General features: G+C 49.5%; 1 protein-coding gene across 2 annotated transcripts in view; it reads right to left on the bottom strand.

Moving 5' to 3' along the window:
- NME7 (NME/NM23 family member 7) overlaps window positions 1-24,126 on the bottom strand; it is a gene marked incomplete at its 3' end in the record, with an annotated part of 105,523 nt that overhangs the window by 23,753 nt on the left and 57,644 nt on the right. For both annotated transcript variants that reach the window (XM_080649349.1, XM_080649348.1), the window contains exon 11: window positions 17,030-17,137. In XM_080649349.1, the coding sequence (XP_080505475.1) occupies window positions 17,030-17,137 (108 nt within the window). The remainder of the gene's footprint in view (window positions 1-17,029; window positions 17,138-24,126) is intronic.

Raw genomic sequence — 24,126 nt, forward strand, 5'->3', positions numbered from 1 at the left:
ATGGAAATCAAAAGGATAAGAAAAGAATGTTATGAAAAACTCTATGCCCACGAATCTGACAACCTAGATCAGCCGTGGGCAAACTACGGCCCGCAGGCCGGATCCGGCTGTTCTATCCGGTTCTCTTGCTCTCCCCTCCGCTCCTTTACTTTGAATTTATATTAGTTCACACAAACACTCCATCCATGCTTTTGTTCCGGCCCTCCGGTCCAGTTTAAGAACCCATTGTGGCCCTCGAGTCAAAAAGTTTGCCAACCCCTGACCTAGATGAAATGGATTGATTCCTTTAAAGACACCTGCAAAGGAAGAGACTATATGAACAGGCCTATATCTATTAACAAAATTGAATCAATAAATAATAAACTCCAAAATAGAAAGCACTAGGCTCTGATGAGTGAATTCCATCAAAACTGGTGAATTCTACCAAACATTTAAGAAATTATACAAATTCTCTACCATCTCCTTCAGAAGACAGACGCTCATTCGACGAGGCTAGCCTTATTCTAATACTCAAACCTGATGGACACGACAGAAAAAGAAAACTATACAACAAAGTCTCTCATGGAAATAGATGCAAACATCCCCAACCAAGTATCTATAATAATAAAATAGGTCACTGATATGCTAATTAGACTGGACGACCTTCCAGACGAAGCCAGTGCTGCGAAGAAAGCCCGGGTCCTGGGTGCCTGCCGGCAGCCAGAGGGAAGCCTGGGTCCCAGGTGCCAGAGGGAAGCCAGTGCCAGAAGCCGGGGAAAGGAAGGCCTACTCTTGCACAAATTTCGTGCATTGGGCCTCTAGTTAGCAAATAAGACCAAGTAACTGTTCACACCTGAATGCTGCAAAGCACACCCATCAGTAAACAGGGAACTTCGCTGACTGAATCAGACCGTACACAGAACTTGCTCCCTTATTTACTACCTCTTGGTGGGGAGAAAAGGGATCTTATAAACAATGGGTTCACAACGTAAGGATTTATATTTAACTAGTGGCCCAGTGCATGAAATTCGTGCACATTAAAAGGGGATTAATTAGAGGAAATAATTTAATATTGCTATTTGCCCTTTCTCTATAATAGAAGTGTCAGAGATGAAAGAAAATTAGTAAAATGTATATGAAAACCTTCCTCCTGTCAGAGTCTGGGGCACACCATGGGACCCAGAGTCAAGTCCCCGCCCACCAACATGCACCTCAAAATCGCGTGAGACCCAGACCCGGCCGCCCCCCCCCCTCCCCGCCATTGGGCTAGATCCAGACCTGGCCAGTCCCACCCTTGTCAAGCCCTGCCGGGCAGGAGGTGTAGCCTCAGGTCCCCTGGCCTGGTGCCAGGATGGGGGGCATGGCCTGAGGTCCCCCATCAAGCCCTGCCAGGTGGGGGGGCACAGCCTCAGGTACCCTGGCCCAGCACCGGGAGGGGAGCGCAGCCTCAGGCCCCCTGTCAAGCCCTGCTGGGTGGGGGGTGTGGCCTGAGGTCCCCTGTCAAGCCCTGCCTGGTGGGGGGCGCGGCCTGAGGTCCCCCGGCCTGGCGCTGGGGCGGGGGGAGCAGCCTGAGGTCTCCTAGCCCAGCACCAGGACGGGAAGCGCACCTTGAGGTCACCTGTCAAGCCCTGCCGGGTGGGGGGCATGGCCTGAGGTCCCCCGGCCTGACACCAGTGTGGGGGGTGCAGCCTGAGGTCCCCTGTCAAGCCCCATGGGGGCGGGGGAGGACGTAGCCTCAGGTCCCTGCTGATTGCTTGTTAAGGCTCCTTATGGGAACTTGGCCCCAGCTGTGAGTGTAGCCGTTTTGTGATGGAGTGATGGTCAATTAGCATATTCCCTCTTTATTACATAGGATTGCACCCTAGTGCATTCCCTTAGAAGCAAATCAACCTCTTAAGGTTAATGAAAGGTTACATAGTAAATTAGGAGTTGACCTTAAGTGATACCTGTCCTGCTACAGTAGGTCCTCGGGTTACATGGGAGATCCGTTCCTATGGTGCAACGTAACGTGATTTTGCCATAAGTCAGAACCCACCTACATAAGCACCTACGTCATTCACATGGAGCACATACACAGCAGTAATGAAGTGAAACAGTAAAAAAAATTTAAAAGGAAGATAATAATTCCTGACCTTCACTTGCGGTAAATAATAAAAAATATAAAGCACATTGAAATGACGGAACTTTTTTTTTTTATAAATAAATGGGAGATGGTGACATAACCACGAAACGACATACATCGAGTTCGACATAACCCGAGGACTGTCTGTACTAACATACCAATAGCAGCACAATGAACATCTCAATGGAATTCCATTCCATCTGCCTTCTGTTTGGTAGCTGGAAAGCTACAAACTATATTTCCCAAACTCCCTGGCAGCTAAGGGTCTTGCTACAAACCAGGCTCCACCATTAGATGGCTTCGTGTGAGATTTGGAAGAGAGAGGCAAGACAAAGCCATCTTCTTCGGCTGTGGCTGCTGGCCAGCGAGGCGGAGGCCTGTGCTTGCAGTGGCCGGCTCGGCCTTCCCTCCTGACGCGTCTTCAGTTCATGGCTGTGAGAGGCAGGTGAGTCAGCCCTTGTGGCTGCGGTGGCACCAAGACCGCGGCCTGACCCTGGATCACAGGACAGTGATGTGGCGTGAGATCAAGGCCCCTGTGGCACCCCTGCCCTTCTCTGGTCTCCTCTGTAGGAAACCCCTTTCTTGTCGAAATGCCTCGAGGGTCTGTTTTCTATCCTGGGCTCTGCTGATTTAGTCCTTTATACAGCTCGTCTCATCCAGGGCTTAATGTGAAATGCCCTTCTTCCTTTCTTTTTTCTTTTTCTAATCCTCACCGAGGATATTTTTTCCACTGATTTTTAGAGAGAGTGGAAGGGAGAGGGAGAGACAGAGAGAAACACCAAAGTGAGAGGCACACATTGATTGGTTGCCACCCGCACGCCCCCAACCAGGGCCGGGGCTGGGGCCGGGGCTGAGGAGAGCCTGCAACCGAGGTATGTGCCCTTGACCAGAATTTAACCTGGACTCTTCAGTCCGCAGGCCAACACTCTATCCACTGAGCCAAACCAGCGGGGCCAAATGTTGTTATTTCTATTCTGCAAGCGGGGCAAGTGAGTCTGAAGCTGAGGGTAGAGAGGGTAGGGTGAGCTCTGGGGCCCACCTCGTACGCTAGGGTTTCGTTAAGGCTGAGGGAAGCCCGTGGGACACAGCAACATGCAAATGCAACTTTACACTTGTGATTTACCTTTGAACTCAAGTTCAAATCAAGTGGAAGTTATGAAAAGCTCAGCTCATTTCTCTTTCTGGTCGCCACTTCTGTCAGCTCATGGACTTTGCACTGCCGGGAAAGGAGTGCTGCTCTTGCAACCCTTCAGCTTAGTCAGAATGAAAGAAGTCACGTTTCCCCAGGGCACCACGTAGCAGGGGTTTCAGCTTCAAGTTTGAGTAAAAAGAGGCTTGATGTCTTGGAGCAATGCATCGTTACCAGCCACCCCGACAGTGATCACCACAGCCAGTCCGCCGGCTCCCAGGCCAGAAAGGCGATGCCCCGGAGAACCCGGCACCGCTGGGCAGGAGGCTAGAGCGCCACACAGCGGCCCAGCGCCAGGCCAGCCACTCTCCTCTGGGAAAACAAGGGGGTTACATGTGAATGTGAGTCCCTCAAAGCCTAGCAGATGACGCGTTAGTACACAGAAAGGGAAGGAGAGCAGGACTTCGCAATCTCTGCCGCCGCCCGGTACACAGAAAACGCTAATTCTTGTGTGGCTCACGGAGGGCACAGAAGAAAGGCTGAAGGATGGCCCGTCTCAGGGCATCCAGCCTCGGCTCACTTGTGGGGAAGCCTGAGCTGAGAGAAACACAGAGATTTATAAGCAGCCACATACCAAAACCCAGCGCACGGCACCGATGCACTTTCAGCGTTTACACTTAGACATGATCTGGTTACTCCTTCCCAACGTGTCCCCTTCAGTCCACTTTCCACTTTCTACACAGCAACCAGGAAGCTCTCTCAGAGAGTACAGACCTGACCATGTCAGTGCCCGGGGTAAAACCCATATTCATTAGCAGCGGGAAACAGCCCAGCAGGCCCTGCACGGCCCAACCCAACCTCTGCCTCCCAGGGTCCCCCCACTGCATTCCTGCATCAGCGCTGTGGTCCGGGGCCTCTCCTCCTTCCCCAGCTGACACGGAATCGCTTCAGGTCTCAGTTCAAATGTCATTCCCTCCAGAAAACCTCCCTGACCCCGTCCGGTCAGGTTCCCCTAGTGCACCTCAGCCTATCTCACTGCACAGCTGATGGCGCTGGAACTGGCCACTTTGTGATCACCTGGTGACGGTCTGCTTTCCTCCTTAAACGCGAGGCTCTTGGTCACCGCTATCCTCAGGCCCCCCCCCCACCCCCCGCCCCGCCGCAGCATCGCAGGCCATTTAAGAACGAACGACCACTACGGAAATCTGACACCCTTGGTGAAGAAAGCTGGAAATTCTCCATGGGGCCAGGGTATGTTTGTTCAATGAATGAACTTAAGGTTTGGTTTTGGCTACACAGTAAGTCCTCACTTAACATGTCAATAGGTTCTGCAACCTGAAGCAAAATGAAGCTAATTGTGCCACAGGCTAATGGATACAAATGAGTTAAGTTCCTAGGCATCCCATCAAGGTTATAAGGAAACGCCACTGAGTGAAAGGATATTATTTGAGAACCTGGTGTACACGGGCATTTTCCTGGCAGCTTCAATCTTTGACCTGACATAGGTCTGTATATTGAATTTCTTATGTAAAATATGGATATGGAAATACTTTATTTCAGTCTAATTAACCAACAGTATGGTCGTTCACTTAAAACCTTCCAGTGCAAATATTCTGAACAGTGTTTGGATGGTAGAACACTTAGAGATCTAATAAAAGCTTTAGATGTTTTCTTTTTCCCAAGGAAATGAATGTATTCACAACAGTCTCAGGCAGTTAGTTTATGAATAAATTTCAAGCTCCTAGATATGGTATAAATCAGTCACTTCACATGATCCTTGGCTACTCTTCCAAGCTCACCTGCCATTCTCCAATGTCATTTTAAATTCTAATATATCAAATTGCATGTGGCTCCCCAGCACGCACGGTTTCCTCGGCCTAGAATGCCATTCCCACCATCACTTAGGCAGAGCTGGTACCTTCCAGGGGCCTCCCTGACTCCGCTGCGCGCTGGGAGTGGGGACCCAGTGGAGGCTCAGCTCCCAGTACTTGCGTCCGGATGTGAAAGATCTATTTAGTTTACAGTCCTTCCCAGAGAACATCAAATCCTGTGAGTTCCCCCTGGTGTTTGTAACAGTGAATGGCACAAACAGGTCTCCGGCAACTGTACGCGAACTTGACCTGGGAAGGACCAACGTGAAGGATGGTAGGAGAGCTAGATCGAAGAGAATCCACAGATACTACTCCTCAGGGGAGAAGGCAGGCTGGAAGGCCAGCAAATAAGCAGAGGTTGGCAGTGGATAACTGTCGCAAAGGCTACTAACACAGGAGACACGTAAAGTTATTTTATCCTAAAAAAAATCGAGCCCAAGATATCAGTGTCACTACGGGTGTGAATTGCAGAAAATTATCAGGGAACAACGGCCTCTTTGTCAGACTCCGAGAGCGCACACTGCGATGCCCTGGAGGGCCCGTGCCGCACCGGGCACCCCTGCACGACGCTTTACGTCCTTGTCCTACGACGGAGCAGCAGATGCGAGCTCTCAGGTGCTGACCGCGCGTAACAGAAAGTTAATGTGTACCAGGCAAAGCGGAGAACTTTGCACAGAAACTTATGTTCAGTGATGTCCGAGCAAAGGCACTGTTTTGCCACCTTAAGCCTGCAGTGGTTACTCATTGACGGAGCGGATTACGCGGCTTGTGATTCTGGAGCTTGAGCCGAGGGGTCCAGCAGTTATCAGCGGGGGCTTGTACCCCTTACACAACGGACTATAAGCATGCGCGTACAGGCTCTTAGTGTGCTGGGAGGGTCAGTGAGCGGGGCTACAGGCTCTTAGTGTGCTGGGAGGGTCAGTGAGCGGGACTACAGGCTCTTACTGTGCTGGGAGGGTCAGTGAGCGGGACTACAGGCTCTTACTGTGCTGGGAGGGTCAGTGAGCGGGACAAGCCCCACGTTGGCTTTACTGACGCTGGGGGGGAAGGCAGGGAACAGATGCTTCCATGGAAGAACAGTACCCCCACCCCCCGCTGAGAGATGACACACCCTTTTCCATTCCAGCCCCCACTCCCGCTCAAGCCACCGCGGGAACCGAGACAGCACGGATGGACGAGCGGACGACATGGAGTGACGGGCGGTGAAAGACTGAAACCACCGGACAAGACCGTGCTCACACAGAGATGGAGGCCGACCTGTATGTCGATGGGAATTTAAAAACAAAACTTGACTTATGTAGGAAAAGAGTTTTAAAGCCCTTTGGCTGTGGGCACACAGTGCACCCGCGAAGTGACCTGGGCTATGTGATGAGGTTGGGGAGTGGTCGAGCCTCGGGGAGAGGGGAGCACCAGGTGAGACACACAGTATCTAACAGTTCCAGAGAAAAGTACTGATGTTGCACGCAGCCTCACATAAAGGAACATCTGTGGCTTTTCAAAGAAATCGGCCATCATTTTCCAAGGCAGACCTCCCAGCCTATGTCTCCACTATGAGACGGAAATCTGCATGCCACATGGATTTGGGCCACCTACGGAGACAGTCGGTACAAAGTCAGCAAAACCAACGTGCTTATCAATAATCACGTGACTTCACCATTGCCCTGCTGATGGTGCAGAGCCTGCTAGTTGAGAGAGTTCTGAGGAATAAACAATTTTATATGTTTCATCTAAAACTGAAGGGGACAAGTTCATGAATAAAAGTAGAAGCCAGTGAGGATAAAATATAAGTAAATATCCACACATCCTAACTATTTCTGAGGGAGACCAACTATTCTGGCTCAACATCCTGTAGCATTTTGCCCCCAAGCTGAATTGTCCTGCTCTCACTCAGCACTGCCCCAGGGCCCTGGAGAGGTAGCGCTCACTAGAGTTCAGATTATAACACGGGGAAGAGGGGGGAGGTAGGGAGAGGGGATTGTGGACGGTCCGGGCTCCTCTCTGCTGTGTGACCTTGGAGGGGGGTAGGGAGAGGGGATCATGGATGGTCTGGGCTTCTCTCTGCTGTGTGACCTTGGAGGGGGGGTAGGGAGAGGGGATCGTGGACGGTCCGGGCTCCTCTCTGCTATGTGACCTTGGAGGGGGATAGGGAGAGGGGATCGTGGACGGTCCGGGCTCCTCTCTGCTGTGTGACCTTGGAGGGGGGTAGGGAGAGTGGATCATGGATGGTCTGGGCTTCTCTCTGCTGTGTGACCTTGGAGGGAGGTAGGGAGAGTGGATCGTGGACGGTCTGGGCTCCTCTCTGCTCTGAGACCTTGGAGGCGGGTAGGGAGAGTGGATTGTGGATGGTCCGGGTTCCTCTCTGCTGTGTGACCTTGGAGGGGGGTAGGAAGAGGGGATCGTGGACGGTCCAGGCTCCTCTCTGCTGTGTGACCTTGGAGGGGGGTAGGGAGAGGGGATCATGGACGGTCCGGGCTCCTCTCTGCTGTATGACCTTGGAGGGGGATAGGGAGAGTGGATCGTGGACGGTTCCGGCTCCTCTCTGCCGTGTGACCTTGGAGGGGGGTAGGGAGAGTGGATCGTGGACGGTCCGGGCTCCTCTCTGCCGTGTGACCTTGGAGGGGGATAGGGAGAGTGGATTGTGGACGGTCCAGGCTCCTCTCTGCTCTGTGACCTTGGAGGAGGGTAGGGAGAGTGAATCATGGATGGGCCGGGCTCCTCTCCTCTGGGTTCTGCTGTGTGATTCTGGGAAAGTTGCTTAACCCTCCATGCCTCAGTTACTGATCCAGAAAGAGAGTAATGATATTTACTCCCCTGAAAGTCACATATGTTAAAGTATGTAACACATGTAGAACAATGCCTGGCACATGGTAAGTATCCCTAAAGTTAGACAATATTGACCCCATACACATACATAAAAATATAAAATTAATAAGCAGACGACATGAAGGAATTAATACAAACCGATTTCACAGCACAGCTATCTTTTACACTTAGCCACACACTGTATCAAGTTCCTAACTTGAAGTAAACATGTGTCCAATATAAGATTTAAAAATAGTGCCTACAGCACTTGGGGTTTCACTTGTACTTGCATCAAGGAAAGAATGTGTGGCCTTTGCTGCCTACGACACTGGCAAGACGTAGGCGCTACCTTTATGGCTAACGGGATGTTCAGGCTAAACAGGAACAGGAAACAGCCACTGTTCATCACAGTTATTCGCAATCACCTCGCAGAAAACTGCGTATGCTCTGTGGTAGCGGTGGTATTTGACATATGAGGCCTGAAGGCCTTTCAAGTTTCTTTAAAAGCTTTAACCTCACCTGCAAACCTTCTCTATACATTTGTTCTGAAAACACTGGGCCTGGCATTTCCTCTGTCAGACCATCCCTCTGTTTTCTCTTGTTAGAACAGAAACGGCCCTCACTGTCTAATGGGCAGAGAACAGCCGTGGGCTTAGCAACCTTTACTCTAAAACCAAGCAGGAGGAGCAGCAATGCTTTCTGAATGGGAAGGAGGATGGACTTGACCAGGTCACCGAAGCTGACTTCTGTCCCCTCTGGAAGGACTTTAGTCACTGAGAGTTACTTATCAAGGCAGTTCACGCTTAGTCATGGGCTGGAAAATGAGGCAGTGTGCAACCAAAGGCAAGAGTCCAGGTCAAAGTGCAGAGTGCAAAGGCCAACGCCTCCCTTTTCCAGCGTCAGGGAAAGGAAGGGACCGCCGCCCCAGGAGGTGGCGGCTGGAGCTTTATCAGATGTACCAGGTGAAGAGCCACAGTGCCCGGAAGTTCTTTCAGCAACTCCGTGATGATGGGAAATAAGAGCTCTCATGAGCACGCTTACTTATTTGTTTTAAATAATATTTAACTCAGAGGGGTTACTCTTTTAGTTACACATTTCTGCCGATTGCTAGAAGGTCAGACTTGGTTATAATATAATCTTACGAAACGTAGATTATATAGTTCTGAGATGAGTCAGTATTAACTTCTTTCTAGTTTGTGCCTTTGGATTCCTTCATGATTCTTAATCATCTTCATTCAATTATTCATTATTTATTTAAGCCCTCGACAAATACTGAAACTCTGAAGTTAACACGTCTGCGCTGGCCATGGCTCCTCCGTCCCCCCAGGCCTCCTGGGAAGGCTGCTGCGGCCCCTCCTGCCGCCTCTCCCCTGGTTTATCACTCCCCTCCCTGGCTGACAGTCACGGTCCTTCCTCAGCGTGCCTGCCTGCAGACCCTCGACCGCGTCAATCCAACTGCTCATCAGAAACAATAACATCATGATGCGCCTAATCTCCCCAACCCCCGCATCCTAATTATCACCCATCAGTTCCATTCTGTGGTCAGCCCCTTCTCCAAGGCTGTTTCAGGCATCCCCACCGTCTTTATTCACATCTCCTCGTGTCTGACCTTTGGAAATGGGGACTAGCGATGTGACTGCTCACGCCTTATACTGCGCACTCTCCCCGGAGCCTGGGAGCTCCCGTAACCTCTACACCAGCGTCTGTGCAGCAGAGTGGGCAGTCACAGTGCGGGCAGTCCCGGCGTGGGCAGTCACGGTGTCAGTCACAGAGTGGGCAGTCACAGTGTGGGCAGTCCCAGCGTGGGCAGTCACGGCGTGGGCAGTCACGGCGTGGGCAGTCACGGTGTCAGTCACGGTGTCAGTCACAGAGTGGGCAGTCACAGTGTGGGCAGTCACGGCGTGGGCAGTCACGGTGTCAGTCACGGTGTCAGTCACAGAGTGGGCAGTCACAGTGTGGGCAGTCCCAGCGTGGGCAGTCACGGCGTGGGCAGTCACGGCGTGGGCAGTCACGGCGTGGGCAGTCACGGTGTCAGTCACGGTGTCAGTCACAGAGTGGGCAGTCACAGAGTCAGTCACGGTGTCAGTCACAGTGCGGGCAGTCCCGGCGTGGGCAGTCACGGTGTCAGTCACAGAGTGGGCAGTCACAGTGTGGGCAGTCCCAGCGTGGGCAGTCACGGCGTGGGCAGTCACGGCGTGGGCAGTCACGGCGTGGGCAGTCACGGTGTCAGTCACGGTGTCAGTCACAGAGTGGGCAGTCACAGAGTCAGTCACGGTGTCAGTCACGGTGTGGGCAGTCACGGCGTGGGCAGTCACAGTGTCAGTCACAGTGTGGGCAGTCACAGTGTCAGTCACGGTGTGGGCGGTCACAGTGTGGGCAGTCACAGTGTGGGCAGTCACAGTGTGGGCAGTCACAGTGTCAGTCACGGTGTGGGCGGTCACAGTGTGGGCAGTCACGGTGTGGGCGGTCACGGTGTGGGCAGTCACGGCGTGGGCAGTCACGGTGTGGGCAGTCACGGTGTGGGCAGTCACGGCGTGGGCAGTCACGGTGTGGGCAGTCACGGTGTGGGCAGTCACAGAGTGGGCAGTCACAGTGTCAGTCATGGTGTGGGCAGTCACAGTGTCAGTCACATGTCAGTCACAGTGTGGGCAGTGACAGTGTGGGCAGTGACAGTGTGGGCAGTGACAGTGTGGGCAGTGACAGTGTGGGCAGTCATGGTGTGGGCAGTCACAGTGTGGGCAGTCACAGTGTGGGCAGTAACAGCGTCAGTCACAGTGTCAGTCATGGCGTGGGCAGTCACGGTGTCAGTCACGGTGTCAGTCACAGTGTCAGTCACAGTGTGGGCAGTGACAGTGTGGGCACTCACAGTGTCAGTCACGGCGTGGGCAGTCACAGTGTCAGTCACATGTCAGTCACAGTGTGGGCAGTCATGGTGTGGGCAGTCACAGTGTGGGCAGTCACAGTGTCAGTCACATGTCAGTCACAGTGTGGGCAGTCACAGTGTCAGTCACAGTGTGGGCAGTCACAGTGTGGGCAGTCACATGTCAGTCACAGTGTGGGCAGTCACAGTGTCAGTCACAGTGTGGGCAGTCACAGTGTGGGCAGTCACAGTGTGGGCAGTCACAGTGTCAGTCACAGTGTGGGCAGTCACAGTGTCAGTCACAGTGTGGGCAGTGACAGTGTGGGCAGTCACAGTGTCAGTCACGGCGTGGGCAGTCACAGTGTCAGTCACATGTCAGTCACAGTGTCAGTCACGGCGTGGGCAGTCACAGTGTCAGTCACATGTCAGTCACATGTCAGTCACGGTGTCAGTCACAGTGTCAGTCACGGTGTGGGCAGTGACAGTGTGGGCAGTCACGGTGTCAGTCACGGTGTCAGTCACAGTGTCAGTCACGGCGTGGGCAGTCACAGTGTCAGTCACATGTCAGTCACAGTGTGGGCAGTCATGGTGTGGGCAGTCACAGTGTGGGCAGTCACAGTGTCAGTTATGGCATGGGCAGTCACTCCGGTGGGGTCTGTAGAAATCATACATGTGTCAGATCAGGTTGGGCTCTGCCATCAAACTTACGAAAGAGATCGGTATCACAGAGGAAGGTACCCATTAGCCTCTCTGCCATCACCTTCACTTGGGGATGCGAGTTAATCCTGTCTCCTGTAGGTTATCCTTCACCCTCATTAGTCTCTGAGATTGTCAGCTGTGCTGTCCGAAACGACTTTGGAAGCTCTGCTTTTGGCTATCCGTGCTGCGACTTCCTTTCAGGCTACAGAATCCTCCCGGGGTGACAGAATCCTCCCCGGGGTGACCGGGATCCTCCCCGGGGTGACAGAATCCTCCCCGGGGTGACAGAATCCTCCCCGGGTGTCTTGGTGTGTTGGTACAAGGCCCGTGCTGACTCTTCCTGCCATTTTCTACCTCAGGGTCAAGCCCAGGGCTTACTAAGCTATTTTTAGATCTCTAAGAGAACGCTGCTCTAGTCTTTGTACAAGTTGTTCCTCTTTGACGAGGTACTAGTAAAAATCACAACTCTTCCCTCAAGATAGAAACTAGAACTGGCCCTAGCTGGTTTGGCTCAGTGAATAGAGCGTCGGCCTGTGGACTGAAGGGTCCCAGGTTCGATTCCGGTCAAGGGCATGTACCTTGGTTGTGGGCATATCCCCAGTAGGGAGTGTGCAGGAGGCAGCTGATCGATGTTTCTCTCGCATCGATGTTTCTAACTCTCTATCCCTCTCCCTTCCTCTCTGTAAAAAAAAAAAATCAATAAAATATATATTAAAAAAAAAAAAAAAGAAACTAGAACTGAAGATAGGTTACGAGTGTGGGTGTGTGTGGAGGCCTGCGCCAACCGCGGCCCGGAGAGCAGGCCGCCAATCTCTTCGTCTCTCTGCACCTGTTCGCTTCCGGTTACTGCCGTGCACTGGAACCGGAACCCACGCAGAAACCGTTATGCAGCCAAATTCAGGTTTGTTTTGATCACCTATATACACAACGAAATAGGTTATGTATTTCTTAACCTTCTGTATTATAATCACAAACATGATATAACCAAGTGACAGAATATTTGAAAAAGATAAACAGAGCCATACTTTAGTCATTCCAAAAAACAATGACTATGGTGACCACTCCTGGAAGATAAGCTCCAGGAGGGCAGAGCTACATGTATCCTGTCTACTGCTGTGTTTTTAATTTTAAAAAATGTAAATACCTGGCCCGGCTGGTTTAGCTCAGCAGTTGAGCATAGATCCAGGAATCAAGAGGCCACCGGTTCAATTCCTGGTCGGGGCACATGCCCAGGTTGCAGGCTCTATCCCCTGTTGGGGGTGTGCACGAGGCAACCAATTGATGTGTCTCTCTCACAGTGATTTTCTCTCTGTCTTTTCCTCTCTCTTCCACTCTCTCTAAAAATCAATGGAAAAATATCCTTAGGTTAGAATAAAAAAATATACATTAAAGTATTCAGAGATTATGGGGGATTATGTTGGCAACTTAACCCCAATGTTTATTTGAAAAAAAAGTTTTTGTATAGTACTTGCAACTCTTCTGTAAGTTTGAAATATTCCAAAAGGAAAACAGTTGGACTCTCTAAGGGTGGTCTGAGCATCAGATTTTCAAAGTGGCCGAGGTGAGTCTGACATGAACCAAGGCCACGGCTCCAGGTAGGTCTCCATGACCAGCACTGAAGAAAAAGGCTTACATACTGCAGCCTGAGTACATGAACCATAGCTTATTTAACCAAACCCTCCCCCCTTTCCCTCAAAAATGATTTAATGGAGCGTTTTCAGATGCCAGGCAAGACAGATCCCTTCCCTGTGAGTGCTCAGTCTCGCGGGGAAATACACATTAGGAGACAGACACTATGACGACACAATTACTGGCATTTGCTCAGCAATGGCTCTGTCTGGGCACCGTGCTATCTGACGGCAGGCACCGTGCAGACCTTCATTTACAGGATCAGGAACCAGGGGCAGTGAGATGAGTAAGCGCCCGGGAGCAGAGCCATGCTGACGGTTGGCTATGCTGCTGGGTTGGAGGGAGCGAGGAGCTATGAGCACACATGGACCTTTCTCAGAGGAGGAAGGCCAGATAGACCCGCAGCCACGCACCCTGTTCAGCTGTAATCACTGCAACTCCTACTCAATGACACCGCGCAGCCGGCTCTCCCTTCGCAGCCCCGCCGCCCTCCTCCTCGGGTTAATTCTGAGGAGTGGAATTCTGGGGCAAGTTGTATGGAACCACCCATGGCTTTCAAGACCTGTGGCCACATCACTGGCACCAGCCCCTGAGGAATCCATTTTCTTGGAGCCTCACCGGAAGTGGGCATTAACACTTTAAAGTGTGGCCATTGGTAGAAACTAGTGTTCTTTTACTACTAGCTCTCTTTAAAGCAGAAACATAAGGTTTTCAGTCACTACCGACAGAGAATCGGGGACACCCCAGTGAAACGACACCCTGGCCTGTGTCCTCCCGCAGCCGCTGTCCTTCCTCCTGTAACCACCAAAGCGGCTGTGTCGCAATGAGAGGCATCCAGAGAAACCCATCTCCAAATCCCTGCTGAGACCCTCCGTGACCTCAGACACTTACGGTGAGCTCAGTGCGAACAGCGGAAGGGTCGTGTTGCTTTGAAATCCTGGCGCAATGTCAGCAAGGAAAACCCTCTATGTGGTTTGTTATGAGGACAAAATATAAGTTGAAATCCTACTTCCTGGACATCCGGCACAAGCGTGGCTCAGGAAACATCACAAGGGAAAGACTGAGGGTAAGCTGCCCCCTTCTTGCCACAGCAACGGGGAGCCCTTAGTCCCAGTGCCCCCGACAGCTCTGGCGTGGGCCTCTGCGACGGGGACTGCCTTTCAGAAAGGTCCTGGGCTGGGCAGCAAAGGTCGCGGTCACCTACAACTAAAGAACGCTCCCTCAGGAACAGCACGTGAGTACAAATGTTCCCCGGTCAGAGCTGTGTCTGTGTCACGCTGACCTGCACTTTGAAGACGTGTGAGCAGATAACTCCTCTGGCCTCCATGTGTTGTTGTTCCACTCCTTGACCATTTACAGCCAAGTAATCTGCAACTAGCTGATCCCTGACTAAGAGAGCAGTCCTTGGTGTATCAGCATTCTCTGTTCCATTCTATTGATAAGAGAAGTGAGGCCTGGAAAGAAAAAGTGACTCACCCACCGAGGTCACATCAGCTATAAATCACCAGCCATAGGACAGGAGGCTGTTAGAGCACCAACTTCCACTTTCTGTAGTTTTTTATATTTGCAATTAAATCTCCTGTGCAGTCAGGTTAGAATGATTTTAATCATTTTGTAAACTGCAGGCGGCAATAGTATAAATTGCATGAGCAGGCATGGGCATACTTGGGTAGCATTTTTTAATGGGCATAAATTTCATGATTAATAACGTTTCAGTTTCGCTGAACAACACTCTGTAGTCAAACCTAGACTGCAGGTCCTGAGCTATTAAAAGGTAAAGGGAATAGTCATAAAATAGGTGGGAATTTAAAACCAATTTAAAACTTAATCTTTTGGGTAATTAAAAGGTGACGTTTGTACCATTTTTACATTTTGGGAGTATGTCAGTATTTCATACCAGGGTTAGATAAGATTTTAGTTTAGAAGAGATTTTAGCCAATTTACACCCTGGATTACAGGAGAAAATCTTAGTGGAGCTAATAAAGTCATTCTCTAGCAACAAGAACAAAAGCTGGCGGGAAGAAAGGTGACAGGCTGTGCCCGAGGCCCGCACCAAGAGAAGGCTCTGCTGGCGTAAGGGAGGGCAGGCAGGAGGGGCAGCCACCTCTGGCCTCTACAGACACATCACTCCCACACTCATCACAAACAGGGGGTGTCAGCCCCGGTCCCCCTGGCATCCTGTGGGGTGGGGTAAAGAACTCGACAGACTCGTGCAAAGTTCACATGGAGGAATAAGTTAAAGAGAATAACCAAGAAAGCTTTCTTAAAGGATAACTTAACTGCAGTAGTAAAGTAGTATTTTGCTGGCACCGACCAGTGGAATAAAATGGAAAGTTCAGAAACAGGCACAGGTGTGCATGGGCGTCAACCAACGAGAAACAGCAATGAAAGGAAGCGCTGATGAGCAACATGGTAACACTGACTGGATCTCTCCCTCACACCACATGTCCACACAAGTGCCAGGTGCACTGAGCATTTCAATGCAAGAAAATTAAACAAAATGGGGAAGGCTTCTCTACATATGATTTCAAAGGTAGGAATAAAATAAAAGATTGATAGATTTGACATAAAACAAAAAATAGTAAAGTAAGATGTCTTATGGATATCCTTTTTCTGTCCTTTATACTACAACTAGAGGCCTAGTGCACCGGTGGGGTCCCTCAGCCTGGCCTACGTCCTCTCGCAACCCAGGACCCCTTGGGAGATCCCATCCCTGCAGGCAGGAATGCAGTAGTGCGCGAAGCAGCAGGCGGCCGGGGAGGAGCCCTGGGCTCGGGCTGGGCACCGTGCTGCTCCCGCTCAGCCCAGACCCGCTGTGCCTGCCACTGCTGCCACTCACTCAGTAGTGCTACTGCGGAGGTGGGAGGGGTTCGCACTGCTGCAGCTATGCTCGCCAGCCATAAACCCGTTGTCTGGCGCCCATCCACCAGCCAAGTGGCGCTCCCGCTGTGGGAGCACACTGATCACCAGGGCAGCTCCTGCGTTGAGTGTCTGCTGCTGGTGGTCAGTGCGCATCACAGTGACTGTCGACCAGTCGTTCAGTGACCCTGTCCGGTCATCCGGTCGCTTAGGCTTTTATAGATAGAGATTCCTTAATTTAGCATTTGTCTTTTCATTGTATTAGTTCCTTTAGACACAAAAATTTTTTAAACTATAAGAAAGAATATCAATCCTTTCCTTAAACTTTCTTTGCTTTGGCCAACAAATGACTTTAACCCCAAACCAGACCAATTTTTCTTTATATTTTCTTATAATTCTTTGTTTCTTATTTTATGTTAATTAACACGATAAGGGCCCAGTTAGTTACTGCTGACTGACACTACACTTTCCGTCCGGAAGACAAAACAGGCTGGGCGTTTAACGTGTTGAACAGATGAGAGGACAGATCATGGATCTGTTCTGTATGTACTGCTTGATTTGAGGATGTTACTTAACCCCCCTGAGTCTCAATTTCATTTCCCTGATAAAACAGATATAATGCCAACTTATTAGAGTTGCTGTGGGATTCCTAGAAATAATTTACACGAAGCACTTACGATGGCAGAACCCGATAGAGTCAACGAATGGTAGCTATTTCTTTCAATGCTCTCACATTACATATTAGACTTCTGATTTCATTGATAGATTTCCATGACTAGCCACTTATGGTGATATTTTCACCTGACTTTAAAACAGGTTTCATACTATTTAATTAATGCTATAGTTTTTCCTTTTTAAATTACTTTTAAGCCATAATATATGCCAATCAGAAAAATAACAGTTCTTTGAAGGCTATCCAGTTATTAACTGCATCCTACCGTTTGGTCTTTTAAAGCTGCAGTCTGAGGTTATCAGATGACCAGTAACAGTATCACCCAAGAATATTAAGAGGTTCTTACATACCAGGACTGCTGAGCTTATTCGTGAACCTGAGCTATAAGCAGATGTTTCCGACTCACCTCCAGCAGCCCGTCCTCTGGCAGGTCGGTGCAGTGCACGGCGTTCTGGATCTTGGATTTGCCGAAGACCGCTCGGAGGGTGCAGGGACGCAGATGCCGGGCAATTTCCTGTTCAACACACATACGCAGATGGGTCAAGTCAGCCAAGTGGTGTTGGTAAGAAAAATGCCAGCAATATAAAATGTTGGAATTATTTGTTTATGGAATACACGAATACATTGAGGGTACTTATTTTTCTCGGAAATAGCATGAATGTATGACAACTTTTCCTGCTGATGGACATTCAACTAATTTATTCTTTTCCTCCTCTCCTTCTCCCTCTCCCTCTCCCTCTCCTGCTTCCTCTCCCTCTTTCTCTCCCTCTCTCCTACACACACACTTTTACACATACACACAAGGTTGCACAGATAGACATTCTGCTACAAGCATTCTTGGACGGGGTGTGGTGCAAATGTACAAGAGTTTTTCTGGAATCCTAGGGCACATGGGTGTTCAATTTCATTAAGCACTGCCAACCATTTTCTTTTCTTTTTTTAATGTATTTTTATTGATTTCAGAGAAGAAGGGAGAGGGAGCGAGAGATAGAAATACCAATGATGAAAGGAAATCATTGATCGGCTGCCTCCTGTATGCCCCCTATAGGGGCTCGAGCCCGCAACCTGGGCATGTGCCCTTGGCCAGAATTGAACTCGGGACCCTTCAGTCCACAGGCCAATGCTCTATCCACTGAGCCCAACCGGCTAGGGCCCAACCATTTTCTTAAGTGGTTGTAACAATTTTCCCTCACCCACCCGTGCACAAGAATTCCCACCACCCACATAAAAGCCAACCTCTGATGCTGGGTGAGTTTAACGTTGCCATTCTGGTGGGTATGAATAGCATCATGGCCTTGGTCCTCTTTCCCTGGAAACTAAAGAAGTTGAGTGTCTTTCATACACATCCTCTTCTGTAAGGCGCCCATTCTTGTCTTTTCTCCATTCCTCCAGTACAGTGGTTCTCAACCTTTCTAATGCCGCGACCCTTTAATTCAGTTCCTCATGTTGTGGTGACCCCAACCATAAAAGTATTTTCGTTGCTACTTCATAACTGTAATTTTGCTACTGTTATGAATCGTAATGTAAATATCTGTGTTTTCCGATGGTCTTAGGCGACCCTGCTAGCAGTTCTCAACCTGTGGGTCACAACCCACAGGTTGAGAACCGCTGCTGTAGAGCCTGTGGGTTGCGACCCACAGGTTGAGAACCGCTAGCAGGGTCGCCTAAGACCATCGGAAAACACAGATATTTACATTACGATTCATAACAGTAGCAAAATTACAGTTATGAAGTAGCAACGAAAATACTTTTATGGTTGGGGGTCACCACAACATGAGGAACTGAATTAAAGGGTCGCGGCATTAGAAAGGTTGAGAACCACTGCTCTCGTAGGTTATTCTTTTTCTTTTGAATGTTATTCTTACTATATTCTAACTTCTATTTTTTATCAGTTATATATGACACAAATATCTTTTCCCAGTATGTAGCTTGCCTTTGAGTTTCTTTAGTATGTTTTCTGATGAACAGAAGTAATTTTAATGAAATTAAATCGTGCTGAGACTGCTGAGCAGCAGTGAGGCCTCCTGAGGTCAGTGGTCATCGAGGTGAGGGGTCACTCAGGCTGTCTGGGTTCCCAAGCCACGTTTCCTGGTATAATGTATTGTGTTTAGATGACTGGTAGTGATGAAGCATAAAGGCACAGATAGCAAGTGTTCACTTCACACTGCTGTTAAAATTCAGGCTTTCATTTTGGATAATTTTTTTAGGGAAATGCATTGATACTTTGATTTTACTTTTGATTACTGTAAAATATTAGATATGCCTAGGAAAGTAAAAAATACTGCAATACTAAAAGTGAAAGGTCATTGGGTCCCCACAGACCATGTCCCCTCCATCTCCTGGACTCCCGCTCCTCCCTCTCCTCAGACTCCACGGTGAAAACCATCCGCAGGCCCAGGCACCACCCTTGATGAAGCCAAAACGAGTGTCAGACACATAAAAGCAACACCAAGTCCAGCATGTGATTTTCACTGAATACCACAAATAACTGTTTAGAACTTATCGCAGCATGTGTGAGGGGTTTAAACAATCTTTCAAGCTCTACCACATTACCCCCATGCTCACCCCCACGCCCACCTGCCTGCTCAGCCCCAACCCGTGGAATGCTTGGTCAGTGCCCGGCTCATCACAAGCACTAAAACTTCAGCTCAGGTAGTCCTGCAGCGGGAGGAAGTGTTCCGCTTGAAGAATGACCTCTGCATCTGAGAGGTGGAAAAATGCACTAAGTGGAATGGTGATTAGCAAAATGCTGAAAACAAGGAAGAGCAAGTGTATGTAATTATTCTATTGCTGTGTGAATTAAAAAGAACATTATTGTTTATTGAATAACTAGAGGCCTGATGCACGAAATTCATGCAAGAGTAGGCCTTCCTTCCCCCAGTTGCCGGCACCAGCTTCCCTCTGCACCCTGGACCCAGGCTTCCCTCGCAGTCCCAGCTTCATCCAGAAGGACTTCTGGAAGGACATCCGGTCTAATTAGCATATTATGCTTTTATTATAATAGATAGGTCTATTCAACTGATAAAATATATTATAAAGCCATTCTGTTTCAGTTCTCCATAATATGGGAGAGATATGTAAGAATAAAATGAACTTCCACTTCAGAAATGAATTAAATTGAGCCCAAGCTAGTTTGGCTCAGTGCGTTAGAGCGTCGGCCCGAGGACTGAAGGGTCATGGGTTCAATTCTGGTCAAGGGCATGTACCTTGGTTGCAGACTTGATTTCTGGCCCTGGTTGGGGCATGTGCGGGAGGCAACCAATTAATGTGTCTCTCTCATTGATGTTTCTCTCTGTCTCTCCCCCTCCCTTCTATTCTCTCTAAAAATCAATGGAAAAAATAGGCAACAAGGGTAATAGAACGTAATATGAAAGGCCAAGGAAGCAGCTGCCACCATTAAAACAGCACAGATCCATGCTGGTTCTCCCCACAATGAGCCCAGCACTATTAACAGTCCTCTTCCCGGCCCCTCGGGAACCTCAGCAATATCTCACCAAAGCTCACGTGCAAGCTGCTTTCCCTGTTTGCATGCAACTGTGAGTTAACTAAGGCAGTTGCAGTTCACTGTACATTCCCGGAGATAAGCAGTATCAGACTGATTCACGACTAACACAAGGTAAGGAAATACTGGGAGGGACTGGAAGCAGGGAGGGAAGCGGAGAAGAGGTGGAAAGGCCCCTTTCTGTCAGCCCGAGGATCCTCTCCCACCCAGGCAAGACTCAGGACTCAATGAATGAGCCAGCGGGGAACCCACAGTGAATACCCTTCACAAGGCGACCTGCTTACATATGAGGAACCACTGAAGCATCTGCCTTCTCAGCATTTAGCACTCCGGAGCCACCAGCCCCTATTCTTTCCTCTGCCCACGCGGCACCATGGGCCAGGCTCCCCTCCTGGCGCTGGCTCCTGCCAGGGCTCCCTGGGGCTCTGTCTCACCTCTGGCTCTCCCTGGGAGCCTCATAAAATGGTTCTGGGAACTAGAGCAACAGTTTTGTTTTGTTTTGTTGGGTCTCGGTTCTCTTCCACGATTTTCCTTATTGTTTGTTTGCTTTTCAGGGGTTGGGGTTGGGATAATCAATAAATTATTTCAGTAATTAGAAAGACAACAATAAAAATTACATTAAAATGTTTCATTTCACTTGCCAAGAACAGAGATGTCTTCCAATTTCGTTATAGAGGCTTTTGTTTTAAAGCCTAAATGTAGTGAAGCCCAAGTAGAAGTTACTCACATACAATCTCATCTAATCTGCAACTACTCAGTGGATACGCTAAATCCATTGATCAAATAAAGGAATCAGAAAAAAGCAAAACAAAAAGGACACCCTACTCCTTGCATTATTCACAGAAATTGACTTATATCTGTGTTTACTTCCTAGTGCTGTGTTCATATTGCAGACAAATGAGGCATTTAATAAAACTTAAATCTTTTGTCCTGTTTTGAAACAAACAGCATAATCAAGAGACAGCTGCTGAAAGTTTGCCAGAGACTTGAAGTGTGGTCTGTGGACCAGAGAAGTCACATCACCTGAGACTGTTACACAAGCAGAATTTCAACCCACCCTACTCAGATGAAAAGATAATCTACAATTCAACAAGATTCCTAAGGTTTCCTATGTTCATGGAAGTTGAAGAAGTTCTGTGTTAGAACTTCTGGCATTGGAGGTACCTAAAAGGTATAACACAGGTCCTCGAATTAGCATCTAGACCAGGAGATGAGGGGCATTCATAAAGGATAAATTACACAAGGAACTCATGCCAACTGCCAGTCAGAAGCACAGACCATCAGAGGCACGGGGTTGAGGAAAACAAAGCCACTCTAGGCTGGGTCTTAGTGCTTCTTAAAGACAGAACGTGGAAAAGCAGAGAAACTGAAGTATGGTAAACTCACCCCTCTGCACAAATCCAGATTTGGAAATCTGACAGACCCAGAGCTTTGCCCACTACTATGCATTTTACCTGTTACACTACATCTTACATTTTGGTCTTACTCAGAATGTAGGGAAACCTCTTTTTGAAGCACCCCTGAAAGGAAGTCTATTGGAAAGAACAGAATTTCAAAATAACATGAATAGTTAATTCCGAGGTGTATGCACTGAGTTAATATTTTCATTATGTTTCAAGTGCTTTCAAAAGCCCCTGCCCACACTTACTACGGAGGAGCCAGATCACTGTCCGGCCATCTCCGGGCACCAATCAAAAGCCAACCAACGAACACGAAAGGGGGCACTTAACTGCATGGTCACATTTACGACCCCGAATCCCTTTCTTGGGCTTTGCCAGGGGTAGGACTGTCTCACAAGATATAAATAAAACGCCTAGGAACTGCCTCCCCAGGACACTGTGGCTCAGGACTGTTCCTGCCACTGCAACTGATCCCGGGCCCAAACCTGGCACCAGTGCCCAGGCTTTCAGCTGCTGAGAGCCTGGGAAGGTGGCAGGCTCTTTCATGTCCCAAAACGGTAACTTCCCAGGGTCTCGAGAAGGTTTGAAAACACATTCCTCCCGCCTCGCCACGAAGCCTGTGTCTCTAGGAAGTGCAGTGCTGACGCCTGAAACTGACAGCTGCGTGTGCACTGGGGAGATTAGGCTGTTCGTGGCCGCAGCTCCTGGGACTCAGATGCTGGCGGCTATGCTGGCCGCTGTGCCCAGCCCAGGGCGGAAACTTAGCCCCTCCTTCTGACTGTGATGGGGACATGTCTGATTGGAGTATAATTATTTTCTAAGAGAGTCAGAGCAAGTGATATTTGCTATGAATAAAAAGAAAATGGAACGGTGTGAGAAATGGCTCACCTGTCCGAATTTCAAATGACAAGACGGGGTAACAGAAGCATGGTGAAAATGAGACTCTTAATAACACTCTCGAGAGCAGGCATTGTACATGCACACACGTGGGCAGGGATCATAGCCTATTTATTTAGTCCCTCCTCCGGTTCCTCATTGGCTGGTACTATGAGGCCAACTGTTTCCTATAAGTGGCCTAAGTCTAGCTGTCTCACCTTGGGCCATTTAAGAATTGGGCTGAGGCCTTTCTAGCTACCTCCACCTCCCCTGTCTAGCTGAGGCAGATGCCTGGCCAGGTTTCCATCATGATTCTGCTTGCCCTAGGGAAATTCCGCAAATTCCATCAGAAGCCGACCATGCTGGAAATGGATCACAGAGGTCCATTTCTTACAAAAGGGAAAAAAAAAGGGACAATATTAAGCTAAGAGATTTTGAAGGGAATAGTATCATTGGGGAGAAAACACTTCATACAGCCAAAGAGAGGTAGAGTCACTAAGGAGGAATCTACACTAATAAAAGAGAAACATGCAAATTGACCATACCTCTGATACACCCACAAGCCATGCCCACCAGCCAATCAGGAATGAGTATGCAAATTAACCCAACCAAGATGGCTGTGGCTACGGAGTGAGCAGGAGGCTTGGGTTTCCCTGGTAATGGAGGAAGCCAAGCTTCCCACCCGCCCTGGCCGGCCCTGGCCTCCACTCAAGGCTACAAAGTTTCAATTATAGAAGATAAATGAATCCCAACAAAAACGGCGGAAGCCACAGAGCTGGAGAGAGCAGGAGGCTTGAGTTGCCCCCCCGCGATGGAGGAAGCCAAGCTTCCCGCCTGCCCTGGCCTCTGCTCAAGGCTACAAAGTTTCAATTATAGAAGATAAATAAATCCCAACAGAAATGGCTGTGGCCACGGAGCTGGAGAGAGCAGGAGGCTTGACTCCTTTCAAGGCTACAAAGTTTCAGTTATAGAAGATAAATAAATCCCAGATACCAGGGCCTCCGCTTGGGTTGCCGGAGGGCGTGGCCAGCCTGCAAACCACCACAGGCCCCTTGCCCAGGCTGCCCCACGCCCCAAGGGAACCCCCACCCTGATCCGGGATACCCTTTAGGGCAAACCAGCTGGACCCCACACATGCACCAGGCCTCTATCCTATCTAATAAAAGAATAATATGCAAATTGACCATCACTCCAACATATGGGCTGCCCCCATGTGGTCAAAGATGGCTGCCCCCATGTGAACACAAGATGGCCGCCACAAGATGGCCAGCAGGGGAGGGCAGTTGGGGGGGACCAGGCCTACAGGGGAGGGCAGTTAGGGGCAAACAGGCTGGCAGGGGAGCAGTTAGGCATCCATCAAGCTGGCAGGGGAGTGGTTAAGGGGTGATCAGGCTGGCAGGCAGAAGTGGTTAGGGGCAATCAAGAAGGCAGGCAGGCGACCAGCTGGGAGCCAGCAGTCCTGGATTGTGAGAGGGATGTCCGACTGCCCGTTTAGCCCTGATCCTACCAGGATCGGGCCTAAACGGGCAATTGGACATCCATTGAGGAGTCCTAGATTGGAGAGGGTGCAGGCTGGGCTGAGGGACACACCCCTCTGTGCACAAATTTCATGCACCAGGCCTCTACTATGTTATAAAAAATAAAAAGGAAAATACATGAGAGGGAAACAAAGCACTTAAAGGGAAACTTATTGTAAGGATATTTCAGATAAATGCACTAGGAAAT

Source organism: Plecotus auritus (genome assembly GCF_963455305.1).
Source record: "Plecotus auritus genome assembly, chromosome: 12".
In the NCBI taxonomy this organism is placed as follows: domain Eukaryota; kingdom Metazoa; phylum Chordata; class Mammalia; order Chiroptera; family Vespertilionidae; genus Plecotus; species Plecotus auritus.